Raw genomic sequence first — 26,560 nt, forward strand, 5'->3', positions numbered from 1 at the left:
GATAATGTTAAAAACTCTTCAGGGTCAGGTCTGCCACAATGGCTTCCCTGCAGCCCCAGGTCATCTTCCCCCACATCCCCACTGACGCACATCCTTTTGGCTACAGCTGTTGGCCCCTCACATTCTCCTTTCGCCACAATTGCCACACAGTAACCCAGCAACCAATATCAACCTCTTGTTTCCTTCCTCCTAGAGTTACAAAACTGCACTACACACTACACCACTGCAAATCAAAACTCCACTCTAGCCACTGGCGTTACACTGCTGTAAGTGGCAGAAGAACGAGTCCCTTTGAAGCCAGCAGGGCTGTCCTTCCCCACAGGCAAAGTAGGCAGCTGCGTGCCCCAAATTTCCTGGTGCCCTACGCAGCTGCAGGCTGCTCCAGTAGCCAGCCCGATCCCCCGACCGGCTGAGCCACCCAGGAAAGCTGCCCCCACCCCTGTTCTGCCTCTTCCCCAAAGCCCCAGCCCCACCTCTTCCCCCTCCTGCTCCGCCCTAGCCCCACCCCCACTCCACCCCTTCCCCAAAGCCCCCACCCCTGCTCCATCCCCACCACACCTCTTCTCGCCCCTTCTCCGGCGGCTGCAGCAGGGGTCGGGCACACTCTGCACTCATGGGTGGCGGTAAGTGGAGCAATCCGGCCCCAGCCCGCGCCGTGCAGCTGGCTCCCAGATGCGCCGCTGGTGAGTGGGGGTGGGGGGGCGGTTCCTCCCCTTCCCCCAAGTCCCAAGGCTTGGGAGCCAGGGGAGCAGAGCGGGCTGGGTCTGGGTCACTCCATTTACTGCCGCCCAGTGAATGCGGTGTCAGGCCGCCCTGCAATTGCCGGGCTGCTGGAAGTGGAGCAACCCGGCCCCAACCTGCTCCACTACACTGGCTTGCGCTGAGGGGCGGTTTCCTCCCGTGCCCGCCAAGCCTGCTCCTGTCCCGCCAACCACAGAGGCCTGGGCCCCCACAGAGGCCTGGGGCCACACACACCCCTGCAGGGGGGCTGTGTAGGGCACCAAAATGGCTAGGGACAGGCCTGGAAGCCAGGTCTTCCAACAACCTACCCTCAATTAACATTTGTAAATTCTGCTTTTCCATGAAGTGGGAATGCGGCTTTGAGAAGACATTGAGTTCCCCTTACTGAACTTCTGGCTCCCTTCCAGAGATGGTCCCAAACACTCACCTCCAAACGCGTTGAACTCCAGCGCCTATAGCATGGTTCAGGGTCCATCTCTACCACCATCTCCCTTTAATCTAGAAGGGAAGGCAGCACTGTATAGGAACTAGGATTTGAAGAAGTAGGACAGATACAGTTCATATATTCATATCTTGCCTCTTTTGGCTCTGGGTTTGTAAGATGTTTGTAGAGCTTAGAATGATATCAGAGTTCACCCCCTTTATAAATTGTATTTAAAAAAAAAAAAGCCCCAAGGTTTATTTCCAAAACACCACTGAGTCAGGGTTACCCTCGTACATTTGTATCTATTTGGACCTGTTTTCAACTGTAAGGTACCTAGAACACCACTTACGGGTGCCTGAAACATTCATCATTAGCGTTACGGTGCAACCAAATATGGACTTCTCAGATAACCTGGCCTGTGTAACCAAGACAGTGCCAAAATGTTAACTTTTCCCTTCTGTGCCTTTGGTATTTATGGTATGTTTTAAGTCGTATCTCAGACACTGCTGAGGAATGGCACAGAAATACAGAAACACGGCATATGTTGTTTCCTTTAAATAGAATTACAGGATTGATTAGAGTTCTCTCTCTTCATTTTAGGACAACATTATTCGCTCAAACATATGGCCTACATACACCATTGTCTTACATTGGCACAAAAGCTGCCATCAAGGTCCTGTCCACCCGGGGATCTACCCAATGTTAGCTCCAATTGTGGTTAAATATGGTTGTAGCTAATGTGGGTGGGGATGTTTCTGTCTGAGAACCATACTAGCCAAACTCTACTATAGATATGCACCACTCCCAGGCTGTGTTTTAACACTGTTCTAACACACCCAGCCCTTAGACAAAAAAATCACTGATCACACTGGTCAGAAAACCATACTAGAAGCCTTCTAGTAACAATTGTGTTTAAGCACTTAGGTTGTGTTCAGAACCCAGGAGTCCTGACACCTAAGACCTCTGCTCTAACCACTGGAAAATATTGCCTCTGCTAGGCAGAATCTGGACTGATTCTAGGAGCACAGAAGCGTTTATGCAAATCTTATCAGCAACATCCGTAATTTGAACTTCCTCAAATCTCTTGTCACGTCCCCATCAAAGAGACTTTTACCAGCATAACTACTATTTCCTCTGTTCAGTACGCACTTCGTTTTTATAAGAAAATGCTTAAACTCATGATCATTCCATTCTTCCTCCTACCCTGCTGTAAGCCATGGATCTGCTATTTATCAACTGCATCTTATTCCAAAGATGGACCATTGACTAATTTTGCTCAAGTTCTTCTTCTCTCTTTTAGTTCAATCCACTCAGGAGAGTCAAAAATCCAATGAGACAGATAACGGTAAGTTTTCATTTTTCATTTTGTTATTTACACGAACCCTTTAGAAAAAAATTCATGTCATTATTAAACAGAATAAATCCATGTTGTACAAATTTTTCTCCTTGTTCTCTTTAGTCACTCATGGAATGAGATAGTTACGTGAATTTTTTCCCTTGCTAGATAGACTGTGTGTACATTTAGAAATGTTTAAAGTTTTTAAAAGCCCGCTAGAATCACTGAACAAAATAACACTGTTTCCCTATTGTATGTACTGTAGCTGGCTCTAGAAAGGAAAGCAGCGTTGTATATGAACTAGGATTTGAAATACTGTGATTTACATGGACTGGAGCTCAGCATTATCCTATAGAAAGAGTTTGCAGACTTTTTTCTACAGTTATGTTTATGATGATTCCATGAAAGAAAACTACATTAACAGAAAGTTGTCAGACACTTAAGAATTCCAAAGTCAGGGTAGGCTAAAGTTAAAGCTGCTCCCACAACCATAACTCTGCATATCTATCATTACAATACTGTCCATATACATTTTCCCATGCTATTTCACAACTAATTAAATAATGGATCATGCCCTTTTCCCCACAGCTTTAGATACACTACGTTCATTGCTATAATGATTCAGCAGAGCTTTTTTGGCTTAGATTTTTTATATCTGTTACCTTCTGTGTTCAGGTATGTGTTTTACTTTGATAGTTAGCAGCCATGTACTGATGGCTGAAATGAAAACAGATGGTTCAGCCTTTCCTAGGACATGAGCAGCTAAATACAGTCTGGGACTTCCTCCTCCCACAGAAATGTCCATGTCACGGACGGGAACTTTGGGTGAAGAAGAAGAACTCTATGAGGATCCCCTTTTGGGGATTGTTCCATGCAGGAACAAACTTTGCCTCATCTCCACACACCATAGGCAACTGTTCTTCCCCATACTCCCAGGGTGGACCCCCAAGGTTAAGACTCATTGAAGGGCATGAGCCCATTCTCTTCTTTTCCTGACACAAAATCTGAATTGCAGGAAAAGTGTTCCTGAGTGTGAAGATTATTAAGCTGGAAGGGACAGGAGGAAGCCTCGTTGCTTGGAACAGTCCAAACTAGTAATTGTAAAATAGGGAGCAATCCCGCACTGTCCAGAAGATGGATTTAGCAGGTCTTTTCCATCTCTAGATACTCTGCTCTGAGCACCTTGTCATGCTGAGAAGCTACTCAAAGGGTGTTGTGAGGATCAGTTAATGGGTGTAAAATGTTTTGATAATATTTTGTGCACACTGCTATTTTTATTCCCTCTGAATTTCTACCTTGTACCTAGGAAGGCAGGTGCAGAATTCCCCATAAGGGAGAAAAATAGTTTGTACTCTTGGGAGCCGATCTTCCTCCCATTCCAAAACTCTAAGAGACTTCAAGGTGAGCATGAGAAGGAGGCTTTACTCCATAGTAACCTTTGTGAAGGGTCTCTACCCACTTCACAAACATTCAGTGAGGATTTGATCTTATAAACCTCTGTGTATGAAATTCCATTGAGGACCTAGTGCGTAGAGCCCTTCCAGGCTTGGAGCATAAACCTCAGCACAGCCCTGTGCATTAAATTAGCTCTATTAGAGTGAAATGCTCTGTACAGCGCATTTCTTGTTCTTTTCAGTTGTTAGCAGGTGGCCTTGTTTGTTCCTGATGAGAGTGTTTGTTGGTATCTGCTGTTTACCACTGATAAGCTGCATCATTTTGTAAACGGTTCCTTGTTCACCACTAGCAGATGCCTCCTCGGCCTGTCTTGCCAGATTATCAGTATAATTCCATTTGTCCACTCTCACAAGGCATTTGACCTCCCGGTGTGCCTGGCTATACTGCTCGTGGTATTTGCCTTTTAACTTCTGGGATTTTGTGTCTAAAACCTTTTTCTTCAGGACTCATCTGGTTTCTATGGCATTCCACGTGCTGGGTGTAATCCACTCCTTCCTTCTCTTCCGCCTGTAGCCTTGACAGGCTTCACTGCTCTGTTTATAAATTGCTGTTACTTTGTCCCACTTCTTGTTGATCTCTTCATCTGCATCAAAGAATTGCTGAACAGGAGGCAAAAGAAGATTTTGATATCAACACAGCCTGCAGAAGGGCTGGCCCACCCCCACACTCACCAGCAGTGGTGGGAAGCAGAGCGATCCGGCCCCAGCCCGCTCTGCTCCGCCAGCTCCCACCGTGTTGTTCCACTTCCCGACGCCACCACCACTGCTGAGTGCGGGGGTGGGTCTGACCCCTTCCTCCAAGCCCCCTCCCCCAAGTGACAGGGCTGGGAGCGTGGAGCAGGCTGGGTCCGCGTCGCTCTGCTTCCCACTGCCACCCTCGAGCGCAGTCCCTGCCCAAGGAGGGGCTGGCCCCACAGCGGAGCGGCTGCTCCCTCTGCAGCAGGGTTCTGGTGCTCAGGCTGCATAGGACACCACCATAGGTAGGGATGGCCCTGCTCCTGTCAAGGATAACTTGAATGCAGAATTGTTCAAGGTAAATGCTAAATTAACAGCATCTATCCTGGCCCCTCTATTTACATCAGTCTGGGAAAGGGAAGAAGTGCCAGATGAGTGGACCAATGGGGTTATAGTGAAGATACCAAAGAAAGGGACTCTCAGTGATTTTAATAACTGGCGTGGTATCACACTTTTACCTGTGCCAAGCAAAGTATTATGTAAGATTATAGTCCAGTGTATATCAGAGGCAGCTGATAGCATTCTCAGAAAAGAGCAAGCTGGTTTTCAGAAAGGGCATGGATGCACAGACCTGATCTTCTCTCTATGAAACATCATAGAACAATGCTTAGAATGGCAGTGACAACTCTACATAAATTTCATAGACTTTGAGAAGGCTTTTGATAGCATTCACAGGACCAGCCTATGGCGCATTCTGCGGGCATATGGAATTCCTTTCCATATAATCAATGTCATCAAAAGCTTCTATTTCAACTTTACATGCAGTGTTGATCACAGTGAGCTCAGTTTTTAAGTCAAAACAGGAGTACGTCAGGGATAAACTTTGCCTCATCTCTGCACACCATAGGTCAGGGGTGTGTCATGTCTGCAATCCTCTTCAACATTGCCATCGACTGGGTAATGCAGCGTACAACAGAAGACATACCAAGAGGCATTAAATGTACACTCTTCTCATCCCTTGAAGACCTGGACTTCGCAGATGATGTCACTCTCCTATCACATATCCAACCCCATATACAAGAAAAAACAACTCAATGCATTCAGCCAGCAAACTGGACTGAAAATCAACCACAATAAGACAGATATCATGACCTTTAATATTGCCTCACCATCACCAGTACAGATAGAGGATTATATTCTCACCAATGTAGAAACATTCACATACTTGGACAGCACCCTCAGCCAGGACGATGGAACAAGCCAGGACATCCGGAACAAAATCAGTAAAGCCAGGAACACCTTCAGGAGCTCAAACACAGTCTAGAAATCATCAAAATACAACACCAAAACCAAACTCAAGATTTATCAGAGCTGCGTACTTTCAACACTACTTTATGGTGCAGAATGCTGCGGAAAGAGAAAGTATGACATGTCCAAGCTGTCTTCATTCCATACAATCTGCCTCAGAAAAATCCTCTGTATCTTTTGGCCCAGAACAATCTCAAACCAAGATCTATTGACACAGTGCAGCCAAGAGGATCTGAGCACCATTGTTGCCAGAAGGCGTTGGAGATGGATCGGTTATGTGCTTCGGCTGGAAACTGATTCCATCACCAGAGTAGCAACAAGATGGACACCTGAAGGCAAGCGAAAACAAGGCTGCCAGAAAACAACATGGCGAAGAGCTGTGGAAGCCGAGCTGAAAAACCTGGACACAGCTGGGGAACCATTGAAAGACTTGCCAGAAATAGACAGGAATGGAGGAGCTTCGTCACTGCCCTAAATGTCAGAGACATAATAGGAACATGATGATGATGATTAGAGTGAAGTGTCTGGTGAGTGACCACCCAAGGGATGAGCAACATTCTCCACTAGTTTAGTCTTTGAAAGTCAAACTAAATTCCCCTGGAAACCATGAGTGTGCTGGAAAGAGGTTGCTTAACATGGGCTTGGCTATGGGATGTGGTTCTTAGTGTTAGTTTCACTGGGTGTCCATTTTACAGGTGGGGATACACAAAGAATATATATTTAAATGTGGATGCCTCAACTTTATGTAGTCTGCTTATCCGTGGTGCTGAATAACCTTCATTTTTCAAGTCAATGGGAATTTTGGGGAACTGAGCTCTTTTGAAAACCTGGTCTAAAGTGTTTACATTTTTTCATCTGTAATTATAAAAATGCTGCCCAGGAGTACTTTACTTTACCATTATTTCATTTGTCTAATGCCATAGTTACCTGCAAGAAGAAAATTCTTGCCTATGGCTGTCTGAAAAGAACTAGTTTATATTTTTGACCTTCTGAAAGATCTGGCATAATGTTGGCCAGTTAGATTAGATATGTAATTACCACATCCTGGTTGGCTCAGAACATTTATCAGGAGGAAGTTTTGCTGAATTCACTCAGATCACATACGTAGTTGCCTACTTTGTGATTAGCTTGTAAAAAAAGCATCAACAGGTTTTTCCCCTCTACCCTCTTCGGGTTCTAACTTCATCAGCTCTTTGGCACGCTAGTTTTAAAAACCATTGTCCCAAAGAAATATTTCCAATGAAAAATATTCAGAAGACAGGTAATAATCCATATGATCAATTCATGTTTCAAACATCAACATGTTTTTGCCCGAGAGGCTGTCTTGGTTAACATTTAGCACGAGGACCAATAAATCTCAGCCATCACTTTTCATAAACTAATGGCTCCAAATCACAGGCATGTGATTGGGCATTGGTAAATCATGTTTCTGTGGCTGGCAGGCTGGGGCCCCCTTCCTTACACCCTGGATAAATCTCTGTATCTCATTCAGCAGGATCAGCTCAGATAATGCTCAAGTCTTCAGCTGCCAGGGCCTCCCAAGACACGGGGATCACAACTCCATTCAGAGACAGGTGATCCGGTTAGCATGATGTTTCCTACTCAGACTGCAGGGCCACATCATGCAAGATCATAGAATCATAGAATCTCAGGGTTGGAAGGGACCTCAGGAGGTCATCTAGTCCAACCCCCTGCTCAAAGCAGGACCAAACCCAACTAAATCATCCCAGCCAGGGCTTTGTCAAGCCTGACCTTAAAAACCTCTAAGGAAGGAGATTCCACCACCTCCCTAGGTAACCCATTCCAGTTCTTCACCACCCTACTAGTGAAAAAGTTTTTCCTGATATCCAACCTAAACCTCCCCCTCTGCAACTTGAGACCATTACTCCTTGTTCTGATGCCTTGTTCTGATGCACAAGATGCTTTGTGCTGACTGGGGTTGAGGATGACTTGAGCCATCATAAGAAACAGGACACCTCCACCTTTAGTCTAACTCTGGCTGGTAATACTGTGAGTCCCCCTTTCCGCTGTCTAAAGAGGGAATCCACATTCAGTTTTCCACTAACTCTTCACGGACACAAACACATACAGCCCAGTTATGGACACATTACCTATCCATCTCCCCCGGCGAAGGACTGTACTCCCCAGCTGAAATGACAGATAAATTTGGAGCAGGTGACAGGAAAATATTTGTATATTGAATCTTGGGTCTTATAACTATGGAGTCCAATAACTGAGGTTCCATGGAAGACAGGTGTTGCCCCAGCCCTGATGTCCTGGGCATCTAGTTCTCCGCATTTCTCTGCCAGAGGGGTGGAAGTTATTTGTGGATTGTTATTTTACTCAGAAATGTTTTTTTTTCCCCAGAGCAACTGTCTAACCCTGAGTTTGGATCTCTCCAAAAGAGCTTGGAGGTAGGAATTGGCCAGAATGTGACCCTGTCCTGTCAATCCACCAGTGGCTTTCTTCCTATCAACTATACATTTTTTAGAGGAAGTCAGAATCTGTGGCCGACTATACCGAAGACAGACAGGAACCCAGCCCTGTTTAACCTAACTATCAGTTCTGCCAGTGATTTGGGGGAATATAAATGCAAAGCTGTAAATCGAATCTCCAACAGTGCAAAATACAGCGAGAGTCTCAACTTTACGTTACTAGGTAGGAGTTTGTGTGTATCTGTTACATTTTTCAACATCAGGAAATGAGTGTTCATAATAATCCATCCCAGCTGGCCTGATCCTGTGAGCAGCTGGAGGCACAACCCCACGGCTGTCTGACACATAGCACCATGCAGGACTGGGCACAAGCATTGTGCCATAACCCTCCCCAACCCATTAAAAACAATTTAAAAATTATATTATGCATTAACATGCAAATGCCAAGTCCAGAGAGGGCTCTGGCAGCCAGAACTGCAGTCAGAAGCGGGCCACACAAGCTGCACCCTGCACATGTGTAAGAGACCACCTAGATCTGACCCTATAGTTTTACTGTATAATTGTTCCTGCATATGCACAAAATAGCTTGCAGAGTACAATCCATGACCATCTCAGGATTGTGCTGCCATGTGACTTCCCCCTTCCTTGCTATCAATACCTTCACATTTGAGCAGGAAGAGTTCTAAAACAGAATGCAATTTCTTTCAAAGGGATAGGGCCATATACTTTTCAATCCATTCATCCTGTAGCAGCAGCAGCCAGCAATCCTGCAAGGCATTCTGGTAGAGAACAGTGTTCTAGAACAGAGTGTGCCCCTGTCTAGAACTGGGACCAGATCCACAGCTGATGTGAATCAGCATGATTCTATTGGAATCAATGGAGCTACACTGATCTAGGTCAGCTGAGGAGCTGTTCTCTTGTTTGCAGGTCTCAGTTTTAAATCTCATGTTTGCCTTGTACTTATTTTTGTATTCCACTGGTTACTTTACAGATCCAGTGTCCAAACCAGTGCTGACCACGACTACTTCCCAAGTGAGGATAGGCCAGAATGTGACACTGTCTTGTCACTCAGAAAACGGCTCTTCTCCCATCAACTATGTATTTTTTAAAGGAAGGAAGACTATGTTATCCAAAATATCTATGCAAGGGAAGGCTGCAGCTGTGTTAAATGTAACTATCAATTCTTCAAGTGACTTGGGTGACTATAAATGCAAAGCTGAAAATAATATCCCCAATAACACAAAATATAGCAACAGTCTCAACTTTACACTAGCAGGTATGTGTTTGTCCTACCTATTACTAATAGCATCTGATGAGCTTTTAATGATCTCTGCCTGTCCATGTAAACTGGGGTAGCAGGTGCCACATGGCATCTTAGGGCACAGAAGGTTAGAGAGCTGTACATTCACACCCTGGCTTGCTGTGGATAAGCCCTCTCCACAATTTCCCCCCCAAGATTTTACTCTTTAGGTGCATGGATTTAACAAAAGAAACAAAGCCAGAGCTTTTCATTTAAACAGAGCCCAACTCAGCCTGTAAACCAGCACTCTAAGAACAGGGCATGAAGGGACACTACCAAGGAGTTACTTTTATATAGGCTTGGCAGAATTAGATCTATATGCATGTGTGTGTATATATAATTTCAACAGATAATATCCATGTTTATTTTTAAGGATTTTTATTTATTTAAATATTCAGTTGTGTGGAGTTATGGGAAGGGGCTAGACAACAGCTGAGTCAGACAATAATTATTTAATTACAATAGACACTGAGATATAAAAAGCTAAAGCTTTACAAATGTTAAAATACAAATCACCACCCCACATCAAAATATACAAAGCAAATATCCTCAAATTAAACTCAAGCAGCATTTTTCTTACTTTGCCTGTCTGTAAATTTCAATTATCATCGATGGAAATATTTTTTCATCAGTTTGTGTTTGATAAAACTCACGTTACCAACATTGACTGATAAAAATCTAATCCTTCCAAGACCTGCTTTTATAGCCTTCCCTGGCTTTTCTCTGAGTTCATCCTGTACACCTGCGGGACATCTTAGCCTAAAGCTAAATCCCTACCTCCTGTGGCAGGATTGTGCCCAGACACTCCCCCCTCTGCATCTGTAGGTTTTCAGCGTGGTGCCAGTTCTTTTCCTCTCTAGGCTCAGGTGAGGACCCCTCACCTTGCCACAGTCAGTGTTATTAACAACTGCTACTCCACTTCTCCAAACTAATAGGAAAGGCTGGGCTTTCATTTTAATAGAAAGATAAGTACTTGTAACATCTTGCCATGCCTGCTCATGCTCTCTACAAACACTCTTTCTCCTGTTGACAGAAGAGGATGGCCTTTCCTATCCCCTCTCCATTTTTCTTGTGCTACTGTTTCTGCTGGTGGTGATAGCAACTGCCCTACTGGTTCCATTTCTGATCCTGCCTTGGTGTAAAGCAAGTGAGTTTTTTTTGCTTCTCCATATTTTCACTGTAAAATAGTGCTTCAGGCCCTTATTACACTCTATGTCCTTGGAAATGGAAGGCTTAGTTTCCTGTCTGCACATCACACACTAAGGCCTCCCCATTTCTTAGCAGCTGGTCTCAGTACTCCCAGTGATGCCTGGTCCAGATGGTGTCTCCTGGCCAGCTCCCATTAAACTGGAGGGGATGGCCCAATAATATAAGCTTCAGGATGGTAACATCAAAATTCCCAGGAAGTGCTGAGTTAAATCCAGTTAGGGTTAACTTATTTCTTCACCTTTTTGAGGTAAATACTGTACTGGGATCTTTAGGAGGAGCCTTTAGAAAAACAATATCCAATCTCTTCTGAGTGAATGCAGATCTGGTGGCACTTTTCTTAAGAGAAGTTTGCCCTTGGGTAAAACGCTCTCCTCATTCTAGTGGGCTGACTCCTTTTTGCTCTCCATGCTAGAAGAGGCCACATTTCAGTGAGACCATACATATATAAATACAGGGTGGATATAAATGCAAGGTATTAAGAACAAAGAGGCACCATTCTCCATCTTTTGATTGACACCAAGTCTATCCTCCAAGCCAGTATCTCTCTTCATACCAAAGCAACGTGTTTTCAGGCTACATTTTAGGTCCCAAAGGCAAAACGTTACACATGTGCTTATCGTCTTGCACATGAGTATTTTTGCTGAGGTCAATGGGACTGCTCACATGCCATAAGTTACTCACGTCCACAACTGTTTGCAGAATCAGGGCCTTGGCGTCCAAAATTAAAGTAGGAAAGCGTCTCTTTTTGCAAGGACTCCATGATATATCACCAATACCTGCTGCCTTTGGGAGCAATTTCCTCTTCCCCTACCACCACGTGAAGTAAAGATGCAGTGAGGCATGAATAGTAGAATGATGTTCATCAGGACTATAACATTGTTTAAAATATCTAACAACCGCCCCCTCCTCCCCCCAAAAAAATCACAGGACATACATTTTTGGAGCAGTTGATATTTTTAATCACTTGAATAATTTTTTGTTTGTTTTCTTTACATCTTGCAGGAAAACTGAAGTCAACAGGCTCCTCGACTGGTTTTGTTTCAACAGACAAAGCAACAGGGTCTGAAACCTATGCGACATACACTGAGATTGGTAAATTCCAAACTGCTCTTTCTTTAGTCGTGGGACTCACATGCAGGACATGATTAACTAGTCCTAGATAAAGTTTATGGATGATGCCTTTTGGTCTCAAATGGGGAAGATGGGTGATCATTACACGCAAGTTACTGACCCAACAGAACTCCCATTGACGTTAACTGGAAGTTGCTCAGCTTCTCTCAGGATCAGGCCCTCTATGTGCATCTCTTGCCAGCCCAAGAGCCAAATTGCAGCCTGGGAAATGACATTCATTAGAAAAATCCTTAGAACCTTATCTGAACTATCTCTCAGGTCCAATCAGGACAGAACTAAAAGGAAAGTTCATGTTTCGGTGGCTGTGGAGGTATTGGTAAGGGAGTGACAACCACAAAGCAAAGAGAAAATTAAATACTAGTAAGTAAAGCACAGAGCCTAGATTTACACAATAGCCCCTTGCTAAAGGGCACGGAAAGGATTCTGGGTTGCCAGCAAAAGTGAAAAACAATTGCACAGCTTCTGCATTTTGCTTTGTATTCTTCAGCGTATATTTCAGTTCTTCACTCTCAAGTGTTGCTCAACTCTGTAGAGATTCAGAGCCACTTTCCCCCAAAATGGAGCCACAAAATAACTGGGCAACAGCTGACATAGTGTCTCCATGTTGTGTTATAACTAAGGATAAGATTTTGTCACAGACATCACAGATTCCATGACTTTAACAGACCTCTGTGACTTCAGGGCTAGAGCAGCTGTCATCCTCCTCTGCTGCAGCGAGGCTGGACCAGCGGCAGTCAGCCTCAGCCATAGGAGCAGTGGCAGGACCGGAGTGGCAACAGCTAGCAGCCAGGCCCCCAGTCTGGTGGTCAGCCCCCAGGGCTGGAGCTGTCGGCCCATAGTGGCAGGGCTCATACTGTAAGTTTCCCTACCCCTGCCTATTTTTAGTAAAAGACCAGGTCAGGGGCTTCTGTGAATTTTAGTTTATTGCCCGTGACCTACTAAAAATACCCATGACCAAACTTATAACGTTAGTTATAACATTGTGTTGTCAGTGTGGATTAACATACCCCATAATAAAAACATTGCAGGACAGACACCATGCCAGGATTATCTTGAAGTTGTGTCATATGTCTCGTGACTGAAGACTTTATCTCCCCCACCCCATTTGGAGGCTGGGAAAAAGGGAGGATATCTCCCTAACTTCACAACCCATTTCTAGCTACTGGAATGAAGATGGGAAAATGGGTGTTTTTCCTCTTTCTACCTCCACCTGTCTGCTAGGAGGAATGGGGAGGTATTCTGGCTGCTCTGCTCCATTAGCTGTGCACTCCCTGCAATTTTTCACATCAGGTAGAGTGTCCTCAACTTGCACTGTCCAAGCGTATGTAGAGGGAGAACAAATGCAGACTCTGTGAGAGGCACATGGGGGTCTTATACCACAGGCTGAGTCTCGGTGCTTGCACAAGCTTAAATTCACCAAGCTGTAATCTCCTGCAACTGAACCTTGAACTCTTTTTCACTTGTTTCCATTCAGAGTATGCTAAATCTGAAGAAGTGGAGTACGCCAACATACTGATTAGAAAAGAGGAGGAAGATAGGAAAGGTAAAAGGCTTAGATTGTGACCACAGGCAAAATGAAGCATTTCACATTTTCAAGTTCATACAACTAATGTTCTGGAAATGGAATAAAAACTGATTTAAGCACAAATGTGTGTATCCCAAACACAGCTGTGGATTAATGACAAAACTACCTCATGCATTTTGGAGTTCACTGTGCATTGATAGCATAGTCAAATGTCCACTTGCAGTAGGGCCTGACAACTGCCCAGTCTCACTCTTTATAAACCACTTTCACTGCATGCTCCCTCTTTCTAGAGATTAAGCAGAACTCCCCATGGAGATAGATCCCTTGTGGTTAGCATTCAAAGGGCATTTGAAGATGAGAAGAGTGCAACCAGAATTCATTGCAGGCAGACACTAAAATATGCCCCCATTTTGCCTTCAAGTGTTAGCTACCAGCCTCTAGACTACTGGGTTGGAGCTACAAGGTAGGTTGTTTATTTAAAGGGAGAATGGGTGTTTCTATTGGTTTGAGCAAGGGACTGGTTAACAGGAACTCCCATGAACTAATCCTGTGGCTAACACTGACTCAGTGTATGACCAGTGACTACTTGAGTTCTTTGACAATTTATCATCTTTAAAATAGGAATAATACTTTCCCACCTTGTGGATGTTATGAGTGCCTATGAATTCCCACACAAAAATCTTCGTTAAGGTGAAACTAAGGTTCAGAGAACATACAAATAACTTAAGGGTAAAAATCTTTACAAGAATACAATAGCTAACTTGAACAAACCCTCAAAAAAAAAAATCAGGAATTGTTAAGATTAAATATGAAAATCATAGTGTTGGGAGGGTGAAGTGGCCCCCACAAAAAAAAAAAAAACCCAACAGCCAACTTTATTTTATTAAGTGGTCTGTGGAATAAGTAGTTAAGACTGCCTGCTACAGAGAAACTTCTCACTCCAGTTAGAATCCTTGACCTGAAAAGAACTACCAAGAACCTTCTGGGATCCCAAATGCAACAGCTTAATTCTGAAACTGTCCTATTTGTGTCATTAGTTATTGAGCTACAAGAGGTATGTTTAAATATAGCTTGATTACTGTGGACTTTTAAAAAGTTAGTGTCTATTCTGACTTTTAGTGAACAAGAGGGCAGATACTACAGTTGTCTACTCTGAAGTCATCGTAAGAGATGGAACGCAACAAGGTAAGTTTCCTCTCTGATTTACATGAGAGAATTATATAAAATTTTTTTAAAGAGAACCTCTACTCCAGTACATTTTGCTAGCATCACTGTGCACATAAGCAAACATTTAGATGCTAGTTTCCCCATCCTACTTATTTTGTAGTCAGAAGCTGATGCTAATCTCCTCCCCTGCTAATACTAAAGAATGGGTTCCTCTTCCTGACTTTTAGAGACTCCAGTTTGATCAAAACAGAAAAACAAAACATGCTAGAAAAAGAAGTTAATTGATGCCCAGATTTCTGATTCCTTTATTCATGCACAGTATCTTACTCCACAAGTAATGCCACTGGAACTAATGGGACTAGTTGTTAAAAAAGGTACTATTAACATGGTGGTGCAACTCGACTCTCCACTGGCATTACTCTTTTGATGTTTCAGCAGGAAGGAGTAAGCCAACAGTTAGCTAACATGGTCCAGCTATAAGGCTCTCACACAGAGAGTTTTGCTCCTGTGCTTGTCAGGAATTTCAGGGAATAAAACAGGATTTTAAATAAGCAGAGAATAAGAAGGCCTTGTTTAGCCATAGTTATCTTAACTATGTTATAGTTAAAAATCTGTCCCAGTAACTGCTTGCTTGGCAAGCTGTCTCCCTAAAGGAGCCACTGTTTGCCTTGCCAACTACTGCTACCTGCCAGGGAGCAGCTTCCCAGGACTCCGGAGTACAAGTTTTTTACTTGAGCAGGACTCTTGCCTGGCATTGCCCCAGTCTTTTCCATTTTGGGGAGTGGGACTTGACATGACCCCCCTCAACACTGGCAGAGTTGACTAGTTCCCTGCCACAGCCATTTCAACTCAGACCTATACATTTGGATCCCAGCTACAATACTTAGGGGTATAAGACCAATTACCCACTCCATATTGCTTCCTCACTTACCCTGTAGCAAACAATTTTTTCCTATCTACATTAATAGATTACTTGAAATAAAATGTTTACAGCTTAGTTCTTCAAATTGTTCTGGTATCCTTGAAAGGCAGAAGAAACACCTAATAATGTTATATTCAAGCCAGAAATGACAGCAGTCTAAAGACTGAACTGGAAAACTGAGGCCATGTAGAGAAACACACTCACCTCCTAACAAACACTGCTTTCTCTAAAAAACAATGCATCCAATGGCTTTGCTTTTCAATCGACCTTTTCCACATTTAAGCTTTTGAAAGTCTCAACTCCCATTTATCTTCCCATTACAGCAGAGACCGGCATTTGTCACCATATATCAGCAGCATGTGCATTAGCCAGACTCTCAACCAAGGAAAACTTATCCAACTTACTGAAAATATCCATTCTTCCAGGAGACCAAATCCTCTAGGACACATCTTTGAGCCTGCACTGCAGAAAGAGGCAAACCCAGCTCTGTCCATCAAGGGTAAAGCAGGGCTAATAATGCACATCTGAAGAGTTTACCAATTAGAGAACTTCTACAGTCAGAAAAAACTTTTATCAAACTAGCAGGCTCTGCAGCTGAGCAGGATTATCCCTGCCTTACCTGTGGTGGATAGATATGGTTTTGCCTCTTTCTGCAGTACAGTCTGGAAGAGGTGTCCTGAGCCTGCCATTTAAAATGAGGGTAAGTTTTCCTGGCTGTGAAAGTTCTCCAATTGGTAAGCTTTCCGGATGAGCATTATTAGCCCTGTTTTACCCATGATGGACAGAGCTGGGTTTGCCTCTTTTAGCAGTGCAGGCTGGAAGATCTTCATAGAGGATTTGGATTTGATAGAGAATGAGTGCATCAGAAACCTTTATCAACATCAGTTTTGGAGGATATCACGGGTACTTCCCCACTCATATAAATAAGAATGAATGGTATCTAGCAACAGAGTAGGGTACTGTGACTCAGAATTCCTGGCTTGTACTTCATCTGTGCCACTGAGTCAGTGTGACACTTTGGAAATCAATTTAAACACTGATACAAAATTCCTTTTATTAGCGAGGTTCTAATTTATACATTTTTAGCTGCTGTAATGTACTTAGTTAAAAAGTCCTTCAATCGAGAGATATGCATCATTTCTTTCATGGTGGTGTCTCTGCTTCTCAGCTGAACCACTCCATTCTCCAGAGTAGCATCACTGATCAAGATTGTGAAGAGGACACTCATCTCATCATACCTGCCAAAGAATGAGTACTCATTACTGCTGTTACAGTATTGTTGCCTTGGCGTGTGGCAGACTCATATTGGGGTTATATCCCAGAGCGATATGTATATGTTCAAGTTTTGTATGTAGTTCTGTGTCCAATATGAAGATGCCTATTTTCTTACTTTCAGCTCCTTGATCTTCTCTAGTTAACTGCAGTAAGTTATTAGATTCCTTTGCAATAAAAGGGGAGTTTTATTTAGTAACCTACAATAGGGACATTTTTCACAGGAGAAAAACGTTATCATTTCTCCACTATTTACTAGCTGATCAGCCATGCTTTGAGGAGTATTGTACATGAACATGACTTATTAACTTTGCTATGTTAAAACAGTATGTATTTGTTTCTTGCTGGAAACCTCTATTAATGTTGAGAGAAAAGCACAATCAAGATTTTTTTTTTTTTTTACTCCTTAATCTACTTATGTTTTGTAGGTTGATGTGGGCCAGTTCTAGCAAACTTAATTGGCATGAGCAATTCTTACTCAGTAGGACTGCTTGTGTGAATGAGAATGACTCAAGCTGGTATCGGTTGCAGGGCTGGGTTCTATATAACAACGGTTTCAAATCAACTGACTTAAGAATGAAATGCAGAAGTCAGTCCAGATACAAAATTGGATGTAAGCTGGTTCAGTAGATTTACGATTCACTCTAGGAAACCACAGTTTTCAGATGGGATTTCCTGAATTTTTTTTATTAGCAACTGAAGAGCAAAAAAACCCCAAACAAACAAACAAACCAACCAAATAGTTGAAGTATGAAAAAATAAAAAGTTTACTGAAATCTCTCACTTTTTAAAGTGAACCAATTCAAGTTTTTTTTTAAATGTTGATATCTCTAACAAGTCTCGATCTGTATTTTAGTACCTTCAGTCATTTGGTTACTGTACCTGATGACATTATACTGAAATCACATTCATTTTTGCTACTTTAAGGAAAGCCATCTTTCCACTTGATATTTTCTTTCTTACTTACTTTGCATAGAGTTGCTCCAGAGGTGTCTGCATGGTTTCAAGATACCCAGGCCACACAGAAATTCCTTTCTCTATCAATTCATTGAACAGCCCCTGACACACCTGGGGGGGGGAAGACACAGTCTTAAGAGGTTTAAAATGTTGGGAGAAGGAGCGATACAGGCTGTAGTATCTGATATTAAAACTCATTTATAATGTTTATAAATTAACAGAAACATGCACTCAAAAGAGAACATGACTGCTAAGAGATCTTCATGTTTATACATAGTTCCCTATATGCATATCTAAATAAAAAGGTCTTTTCCCCATGTATATTTCTTACATAGACATCACTAACTTGAAAAAAGTCAAGTCTTCATCTGATTTCCTCCCTACCATTGTTACCCTTAAGACTACTATGAAGGATTATACAAATTTAGTTTATATGCAGAATAAACAAACTCCAAAAAGATTAGTCAATATTACTTTTCTATTAAATACAGCTTGAGGAAGAGCAGACATTAAAGCCTGGATGTTTCTGCTCCCCCACTCCATGTGGGATTAATCACAGTGGATCTAACAGACATGCCCACTGCCCCCAAATACACATTCCACAGGGCACTTCCTAGCATGCAGGGAATATGGACCTCTGCAGAGGCTTCCTACATCCTGCACAGTGAAAACGCTGTTTCACTGCAGTGAGGGCTCTTCATGCCCATGAAGGAGAAGCAGAATCTTTCTCACATGAATAGAAGGTTTTAAAAAAAGTCAATATGAGAATTACAGCACAAGACTACATGTAACTCCAACTCCCACAATTAAATGCTTAGTTACAACACACCTGTCTTAGCTCCATTGTTGGGCCTCTTCCCACATCCAAAGCAACTTTTATCGGTGTTAAACAAGGGTGAAGCTTCAGTACCTAACAATGTTGCAAGAAACATGTTAATGTAAATGCCCAGTAAATACATGAAACAGAACTAAAAGAGTATTAGTGAAATATATAGGAGTATTGGGATGGATTTTATTTAAATCAAATTGATTTAAGTCACTAGTCAGGAAGACTCGATTTAATCATGGATTTCTACATAAAAGTGCATTCTTCTTGGTTGTTATAACCTGAATACATATTTCTTCACAGGAAGAGAAACTTCATTAAAATATTCTCAAACTGGGTCTCTTTTACCGCCTGCTGCCATTATAGGTTTTCCCTTCTGGTAAGAGAATGGTATAGTAAATCTCAAATCAATGAAGGCTACACTCAGAAAGACCTCAAGACTTCTGGAATATGCTGTTCAAACAGTTTCACATTTGTTTCTATTGCTTGTCCCTCCCTTCTCAAATTTATCTCCAGACTTCTTCTTGTCCAGATCTATTCCGCCCCCAACAATCTTCTATTCGTTGAACTTTTTGAAACTTTGTGCTTTTAGAGAGAGGTAAGGGATTGACTCTATGTACACAAATTTGCAGAGGGACAATAGGGTTGAGGTCTGTTATTTCTCACCTCTATATATTATTTATTTTAAAACATTTTCGCTATTAACAAGCATGTTGTCTCTGGAGACACAAATCCACAGTTTGAGAATTGCAAAACTAAGTATTTCTGATGGTAGACAGAAATGGGTAGATAGAAAGATTAACCTAAATCATCTATACAGAAGCCCCTGCAAGCCAATAAGATTGGGTCCCTAATCCATTAACTATTGGAATTCATTTAGAAAAAAAACTTTTCTTAAACAATACATGAATATATGGTCTCATTCTATACAATTAGAATTTATAATCCCTGTTCCATGATGAGATATCTTTGAGCTATATGTATCTTAATTAAAACTATCTTTAGATGGATTTTTTTGATAAAATGCTTTCTGAGGAAAAAAACCTGATTTAAATCGAAAAAGATCAAGGTTGTTTGTTTTTTTTTAATCATTGATTTTTATCCACCCTGAGGAATATTTGTTTTTGAAATAATGAAAAATAAATGCTTAGTTAGCAAATATATTCAATATGTACAGTCTTGCGTTCTCTCAAAACAGAAATCCAGACTAGACTAAAGCAAGCCACATTTGATACAACACTCAGACTGTTTTAGTTTGTAGCTAACTAGTAAGCCTATTTTTACAGTCTCTTCTTCCTGACACACACTAAGAAGTCACCTTTCTTTGAAGAGTTTTCTTTCTTGTTAGTGAGCTCTCTGTGAGCTGCAGAGAATCACAGAGATATGCTAGCACTCCTTGGTCCAGATTGCCACTCACAGACAGCACATGAGGAATAACACTCTTCCTTCCATCCCGGCCCTGCAGGAGAAACACCACAACAGAAATGCACTAAGTAGCAGTCCTCAGAAATAAATATTTAAATGAATGAACACAAGGTACCAATCCCAAGATGGGTTCCCTCAACGTACATTTAAAACAAACATATATTAAAGAACAACAAGCAGGAGCAACCTCACAACATACAGCAGTATCTAACTGAAGCCTGTAGCGAGAGAGAAGCACCCCACCTTCCTTAAATACTGCCTCTGAAGCAACATCTCACCAAAAGCCCTCCAAGAAGATAAGCCTTACAACAGCGGTTCTCAAACTTTTTTTTTCCATGGACCACTTGAAAATTGTTGAGGGTCTCAGTGGACCACTTAATGATCTTTCCAAATGTTGTTTATACTGCTAGTTAACTATTGTAAAGCGCTTTGGATAAAAGTGTTATATTTTTAAAAAAATAAAATAAAAATCCACAATTAAACTTTTTTTGTTCTACAAATAAAAGCACACAACTCATCTTTTAATATCAGTAGTCTTACCTTTCTAATGTGATAGATGTGCCCTCTCTTCCCCACCGTGACGGCCCCTGAGCTGGGGCTGGGAAGGAAGGGGGTCTCCTCCCCAGCAGCAACAGCCCTGGAGCTGGGGAAAGTGGCCTCTTTATCTGGCCACCACGGCCCTGAATGTCCCAAATTCCCCCAACTGCCTCTTCTCACCCCACTGCCCCCTCCCACCTATCCCCTATTGCCCCCAAGGCCACCATCTCATCTTCTCCAGGGTACAGGCACCTAATTAGTGGAGCCATGCCTGCGCGACTCCACTAACTAGGTGGGTGGCCCCTTATTCTCTTGTGTGCGGCCACCCAGGCGCGCACCTTAGAGGGAACTATCTGCGGGCCACCTGAATGGAGCTTGCGGACCACAGTTTGAGAACCTCTGCCTTATAACAAGGCAGGGATTTCAGACCCAGGCAATTGGGTTCAGAAGTAAAAGACTCCTCAAAGAAAATACCTTGCCAGGAGCCTCCTCTCTTTCACACCAACGGGCTCCAGCTTGAGCACCTTTGCTGATCTCAACTGTAGCAGAATAGCAGGGGAAAGAGGAGGTCTCTAAGGGTTTCATATGTCAATGCCAAAGCCTTAAACCAGTGCTTCTCAACCGGGGTCCGAAAGCAATTTTCAGGGGTCCACCAAGCATGGCTAGCATTAGATTCGCTAGGGCCCAGGGCAGAACGCCAAAAGTTCTGCCACACAGGACTGGAGCCCGGGACACCGAGTCCCACTACCCGTGGTTAAGTTGCTCAGGCTTTGGCTTCAATTTCACAGTGCCCTCTGTGGTGTGGGACCCTGGACAACTGCCCTGCTTGCTACCCCCTAATGCCAGCCTTAGCTTTTATATGCAGAAAAACAATTGTTGTGGCACAGCTGGGCCGTGGAGTTTTTATAGCATTTGGGGGGGGGGAGAAGCTCAGAAAGAAAAAGGTTGAGAACCCCTGCCTTAAACCGCACATGGAAAAGCAACTAGTGCAGACCCTGCAGCACCATGTAATACTCTACTTAACAAATCAGTACCACAATCTGAAATACTGTTCCCTATGTTCTGTCAATGTACCTCAAGTCTAACTTCAAGGATCAGCTCTGGAAGTCAGAGAATAGTTTGGTTTCTATGCTCATTCTCTGGCCTATCTGCTTCTGAAACCTGATAAGATCATAGTCCTAGATAGCATGGATACAGGCTACCAACCACTCACACTGCCTTTGTTTCAAAAACAAAATTTTATTTCCATGTTAATAAACTGGATCACACCAAAGCAAAATTTGTATCTCATAAGGCTTTCCTAGTGAGCAATATTTTAAATATAATAAAATTAACTGAATCTTACATGTAATTTTGATTTATTCCCTGGATACATTTGTAACAGTTCTTTATCTCCTAGACTCTGCAACGTTTCTATTGGTTCCTTTCCCCAAGGAAAGCTGTAGTACAAATGATTTCCTTTTCTTCCCTCTTTATCTTGAAAGTCGCTGCTACTGAAGTTGGATGGGCCTATCGCAAACTGAAAATTAGAGATTTAAAATGTCCACTTATTGTACATATTAACTGAATTGAAAATGATAACTCTCTTAAAATGTAGGTGCAAACCCACTGGCCTATAACCATTTAAGAACAACAGCTTTTAGAATTCCAAAATGCTACATCAGTTACAGCACACAAGCCCCAAAATCACTCAGAACAGAAACCCAAACTAAAATGGTGTTTTCCAATTCCCATTATAAACAGTTTGACAGTGTTGTTATGTACTCTTACACAATTTCTCTATTTTACCCCATAAGTGGTTGCAGTTCAGAGGTGGATCTCTGGCAATATCATTCTATATCACCCCTAAAAATGCCTTTCCCCGCCTTTAAAACATAAATGCTATAAGAGGCAGTACAATGTTTTCTAGCTTAAAGAGCAGTAACAAAGGCAAAGTGAATATCAAATACCTTTCTCCACCACTGAAGCCGCTGGCGTAACCAGTAATCAAGCCACTGTCCTGCAGTTCTGGCAGAGCTAAACCATACAAGGGAAGACATTGTCCTTTCGCCTATTCTTTAAACAATAGCAAGGGCAGCAAGTTAACTCCTTTAAAAATAATAAGGGAAAAGCAAGAGATAGCATTCAAAAAGATATCCAAAATGAGCTTGCATTTGTTTAGTTTAAATATAAACAGAGATTTGTCAGTTTTCATTACTGTACCTTGTGATATTGTCATTCTGAGGCTCAATGTCGGGAACAGGATGAAAACATACTCCAACCTGAGCAAGTCCACATGGCAGCTTCTTGTTTACCAATTCTAGACAATTAATATATTGTTCTAGAGCACCTGTCACGAGACAAATCATTCATTTCTGCAGTTCTAGAAAGTATTTTAAGTTTTAATTATAATTAAAATTAAATTCTAACTTAGCTACAGAAGTTAAAGCACAGACATTTAGCAAGAAGGGAGAACAAAGGTAAAAGCGATAAGACCACAACTTGATAATTACCGTACATTAATTATAGTATTTTGCATGCACCAGTCTGCCATTTGGACTGCTGTTTCAGACATAACTGGTGGAAAATTCAGTTCTCACAGGCCCGTCTCCAGTGTTGACAGAACAGTTAAAAGTCACATACACATTTAGGCATCGAAAGCCATGATTACACTGCTTCAGTACCTGATGAGGACGCAAGCTTGTAACACACTGAGGCAGCATCACAACATGAAGATTCAACTGGTAAATCATGTTAACAGATTAATCTTATCCAGTGGGATAAATACAAAGAGGTAACCCACATGCCTTTTCCTCCCAACCAGCAGATGAGAGATCATGCCTGCAATTTCTAAACATATTGTTCATTGGGGATAATGAGACTAAGAACGTACCATGAAGAAGGTCCTCTCGCAGCACCCCAGACATCCCTAGCACCTTTTCCAGAGCTGCAGTTATCTGCTCTTTGTTTAATTCTTTATTCTGGAAGATTTCACTCAGGGCTCCAACCTGTATCAGGCTGAGAGCCTCCCCTGCTGGCAGCATGCCCGCTCCTGGAGCACGATGTAGCAAAGAATCCACTGCAAACACTTGCTCCCTGGAAACCACCACCGAGGACCACCACTGGGCTGCCAAGTTCTTCCTCAGCTCCATCCCCAGGGGCCCAAAGCCTGGGTGGCAGCCCCTCAGGTAAGAATCCCAAGTGAGTGCCTGCTGCTGGTCCCCTCTTAGAAAGTGCCTCCTTTGGCACACATCCAGCAGCACCTCACTGCCCTCCCAATGCTGCCCCTCTGTGCTGTTGCAGGGGCCCCCCATATAGGGCCGCAACTGGGCAAACAGGGGCCCCAGAGCAAACTGGAGGGACCGCATCTGCACCCCAGGGACCCCCAGAGCAAACCCGAGGGACCGCATCTGCACCCCAGTGACCCTCACAGCAGGCCTGGGTGGCCCCCCCTGCACCCCAGGGACCCTCAGAGCAGGCCTGGGTGGTCCCTCCCACACCCCAGGGACCCTCACAGCAGGCCTGGGTGGCCCCTCCCGCACCCCAGGGACCCTCACAGCAGGCCTGGGTGGCCTCCCCTGCACCCTCACAACAGGCCTGGGTGGCCCCTCCCACACCCCAGGGACCCTCACAGCAGGCCTGGGTGGCCCCTCCCGCACCCCAGGGACCCTCACAGCAGGCCTGGGTGCCCCCCCTGCACCCCAGGGACCCTCACAGCAGGCCTGGGTGCCCCCCCCGCACCCCAGGGACCCTCACAGCAGGCCTGGGTGGCCCCTCCTGCACCCCAGGGACCCCCAACTTGTGCCTCAATTGGATCTTGGAGGCGCCCACGTCGGGCCCCGGATGCCGCCCCTTCAGGGGATGGTTGGGGTCCAGGATCCCAGCCCGAGCCCTGCCCCAAAGCCTGATCCCCGAGCAACCGCTCAGCACCACGATGGTACCGACAGCGCCCGGGGCGGGGGGGAAGGGAAAGACAAGAGGCCCCGACGTCCCACAGGCCGCGCACGCGCACTGGATCGGGCACGGGCACGGGCGAGGCGGCCGGCGAACGGAGCCACCACAGCGAGCGGAAGAAGAACGCTCTGCGACCTGCGTCCTGGCCTGGGCAAGGTCACGCGCCCCGCGCGTGCGCAGTAGTTCCCCTGCGCCCGTCCCCTACTGCTGAACTTGGAGTCCCGGCTCTCCACGCCCTGGGGTTGTGTCAGCTTCCGCCGCGCCCCGCTCTGCCCGCGGCACGGACACTTGGTTCCTGGTAGAGCGCCGGAAACCGGGGGGGGCCGGAACCGTGAGGCCCCGCCCCCTGCCCTACCCTGGCCGGAAGCTGGAGCGCCCCGTGTAAGAGCTGCGCAGGGCGGGTGGAGGGTCCAGGGCTCCTTGGGCGGCTCTTTCCACCATCCGGCTCCCGCTTCCGGCCTGGCCAGGGCCTCGGAGGAGCGGGGGGACCGTCCTCTCTCCCCCCCTGCAACGGAAAGAGGCTGGTACCTCCAGCAAGGAGCTGATCGCCTTATCACCCCCCTCCCCCTAAGCGCAGCCCCGGCCTGAGGCTTGCAGTTTGGGTGGGGGGGAGAACGCGGTGGGCAGACATGGCCTTCCCTCTTGGGAAGTTGACCCCAGGGGACTGTGTACAGGTATTAGCACTCAGCTGCACAGATCTGATTATAGGAATGAAACTTGAGGCTACTTCCTACTGTCTTGAGGCTGTTGTGCCAACACCTTCACCTATTGTGAGACCACAACATTTTCTGAACAACCCTTCTCTGCCTTCCCCTCCATCATGCGCACACATTCGTGCATGGACAAATGAGCCAGGAGATGGGAGTCAAATCACAACTTTCCAAACAGGGTTTGGGTGATGAAAGCTGTGGTCCACTGAGTTTAAGTGCAAATGGGACTATGGAAGGAGAATCTGTGATGGTGCTCTGAATCTAGACACACAAATCATGTGAGGCCCCTGGATGCACAAAGCCCTGTGTGGTCACAAAGATAGGAGATGCTTGCTGCAGTTCGCGTCAGAACAGCGTTGTTATATAAAAAAGCCTCTAACAGAAAGGTTTCCTAGGCAATAAAGGATGGTTAAAACAGCATAGATGGGAGGGACCTAATGTTCAGCTGTAGGAGGGTGGCCGAGGTGAGGCGAGATTTGTCTGCTAGTTCTGCTAATGAGCTCCCAACTGGCAGTCTGACTCAACAGCATGGCAGTGGAAATTTCCATACATGCAGCAGCGTTTCCTAATCATGGATTTAAACTAGTTCCAGTAGGTGGAGCTTAATGAGGAATAAGCATTCAATGTGCTGTGCATGTTATGAAAAATTCATGTATGTTTAAATCTCAATGATTCAGAATAATCCCATCATCCACAGTTGCCAGCTTTACAGGCTAGAAGAGCAACAGAGTGAAAATAAAAGATTGACAATTGTTACTAGGTCACTAGATCAGCCTGATAAATTACATGGCTAAGCAAAAGAAATCCAGTTTAACATCCTATCCACAGTAGGATCAGAATCCTGCTAGTTATAATGGTATTTACAAATGAGAGTTGTCACTAGCTTGGTTCTAGAAAAGGGCAAGGATAGTCTTGTCGGAGAATCAGAAGTTATATTCTATACTATAGTTCTTAGTGGGAGAAAAAAAATCCCATTTATTTATTAATCCCATTGAGGAACCTGTGTTAGAACCCTGCTAGCAACAAGCATATTTTGATTAATTATAACAGTTAAAGTTAACAGAGTTCCAAGCCCATTGAGCAGGAGCTAAATAAAATAAACCCATGGTAAAACTACACCTGCCCTAGATGCCACAACTTGTGTGGCATAGCTTGTGCTGTCTATGGAATTGTCTACTCTACGGGCTTTGTGCAAGGAAATCTTTACCATTACAACATGTCTATGGTTATGTTACTGTTGTCTCTCATTTTACAGATGCAGGGAATTTTACAG

The 26,560-nt window shown here is 44.0% G+C and overlaps 3 protein-coding genes across 12 annotated transcripts in view; 1 reads left to right on the plus strand and 2 right to left on the minus strand.

The window, feature by feature from the left end:
- The window catches only part of PECAM1 (platelet and endothelial cell adhesion molecule 1), a 75,550-nt gene extending 66,432 nt beyond the window's left edge, over positions 1-9,118 (minus strand). Inside the window, exon 1 of the mRNA XM_039502453.1 lies at positions 9,100-9,118. The gene's annotated coding sequence lies outside the window, so the exon portion shown is untranslated. The remainder of the gene's footprint in view (positions 1-9,099) is intronic.
- MILR1 (mast cell immunoglobulin like receptor 1) lies at positions 229-20,486 on the plus strand. Of its 9 annotated transcripts, none has more exons than XM_039502472.1 (10): positions 229-327; positions 2,466-2,510; positions 8,306-8,352; positions 8,430-8,596; positions 9,365-9,649; positions 10,707-10,820; positions 11,885-11,974; positions 13,488-13,556; positions 14,658-14,723; positions 15,951-16,337. In XM_039502472.1, the coding sequence occupies exons 2-10, from the start codon at positions 2,496-2,498 to the stop codon at positions 16,067-16,069; spliced, it is 972 nt and encodes a 323-aa protein (XP_039358406.1). In that variant the 5' UTR covers positions 229-327; positions 2,466-2,495; the 3' UTR covers positions 16,070-16,337. The 9 variants fall into 9 exon arrangements, with proteins under 9 accessions (XP_039358406.1, XP_039358401.1, XP_039358402.1 ...); XM_039502471.1 differs by lacking the exon at positions 229-327 and adding an exon at positions 2,263-2,374; XM_039502467.1 differs by lacking the exons at positions 229-327; positions 15,951-16,337 and adding exons at positions 572-683; positions 20,148-20,486 and having other exon boundaries at positions 8,306-8,596.
- Positions 16,600-23,653, minus strand: POLG2 (DNA polymerase gamma 2, accessory subunit). 2 transcript variants are annotated; one of them, XM_039502473.1, is made up of 8 exons: positions 23,517-23,653; positions 22,847-22,973; positions 22,594-22,694; positions 21,990-22,163; positions 20,001-20,141; positions 18,686-18,766; positions 17,867-17,967; positions 16,600-16,865 (listed from the first exon to the last, which is right to left on the minus strand). In XM_039502473.1, the coding sequence occupies exons 2-8, from the start codon at positions 22,860-22,862 to the stop codon at positions 16,700-16,702; spliced, it is 780 nt and encodes a 259-aa protein (XP_039358407.1). In that variant the 5' UTR covers positions 22,863-22,973; positions 23,517-23,653; the 3' UTR covers positions 16,600-16,699. The 2 variants fall into 2 exon arrangements, with proteins under 2 accessions (XP_039358407.1, XP_039358408.1); XM_039502474.1 differs by lacking the exon at positions 23,517-23,653 and having other exon boundaries at positions 22,594-22,732; positions 22,847-22,979.
- Between the last annotated feature and the right edge of the window lie 2,907 nt (positions 23,654-26,560).

This window comes from Mauremys reevesii, linkage group 15 (genome assembly GCF_016161935.1).
Source record: "Mauremys reevesii isolate NIE-2019 linkage group 15, ASM1616193v1, whole genome shotgun sequence".
In the NCBI taxonomy this organism is placed as follows: Eukaryota; Metazoa; Chordata; order Testudines; family Geoemydidae; genus Mauremys; species Mauremys reevesii.

What these genes read in the sequence shown, in the direction of transcription:
- MILR1 (XM_039502463.1), top strand. Translation starts at nt 614, where the DNA reads ATGGGTGGCGGTAAGTGGAGCAATCCGGCCCCAGCCCGCGCCGTGCAG. An exon ending in ATCCAATGAGACAGATAACG is followed by an intron (nt 2,511 to 8,305) that starts GTAAGTTTTCAT and finishes TTTTTTCCCCAG; the next exon opens with AGCAACTGTCTAACCCTGAG. An exon ending in CCTGCCTTGGTGTAAAGCAA is followed by an intron (nt 10,821 to 11,884) that starts GTGAGTTTTTTT and finishes TACATCTTGCAG; the next exon opens with GAAAACTGAAGTCAACAGGC.
- POLG2 (XM_039502473.1), bottom strand. An exon ending in GGCTTCAGTGGTGGAGAAAG is followed by an intron (nt 22,164 to 22,593) that starts GTATTTGATATT and finishes TCTAATTTTCAG; the next exon opens with TTTGCGATAGGCCCATCCAA. An exon ending in CTGGAGCAACTCTATGCAAA is followed by an intron (nt 16,866 to 17,866) that starts GTAAGTAAGAAA and finishes ATTCTTTGGCAG; the next exon opens with GTATGATGAGATGAGTGTCC.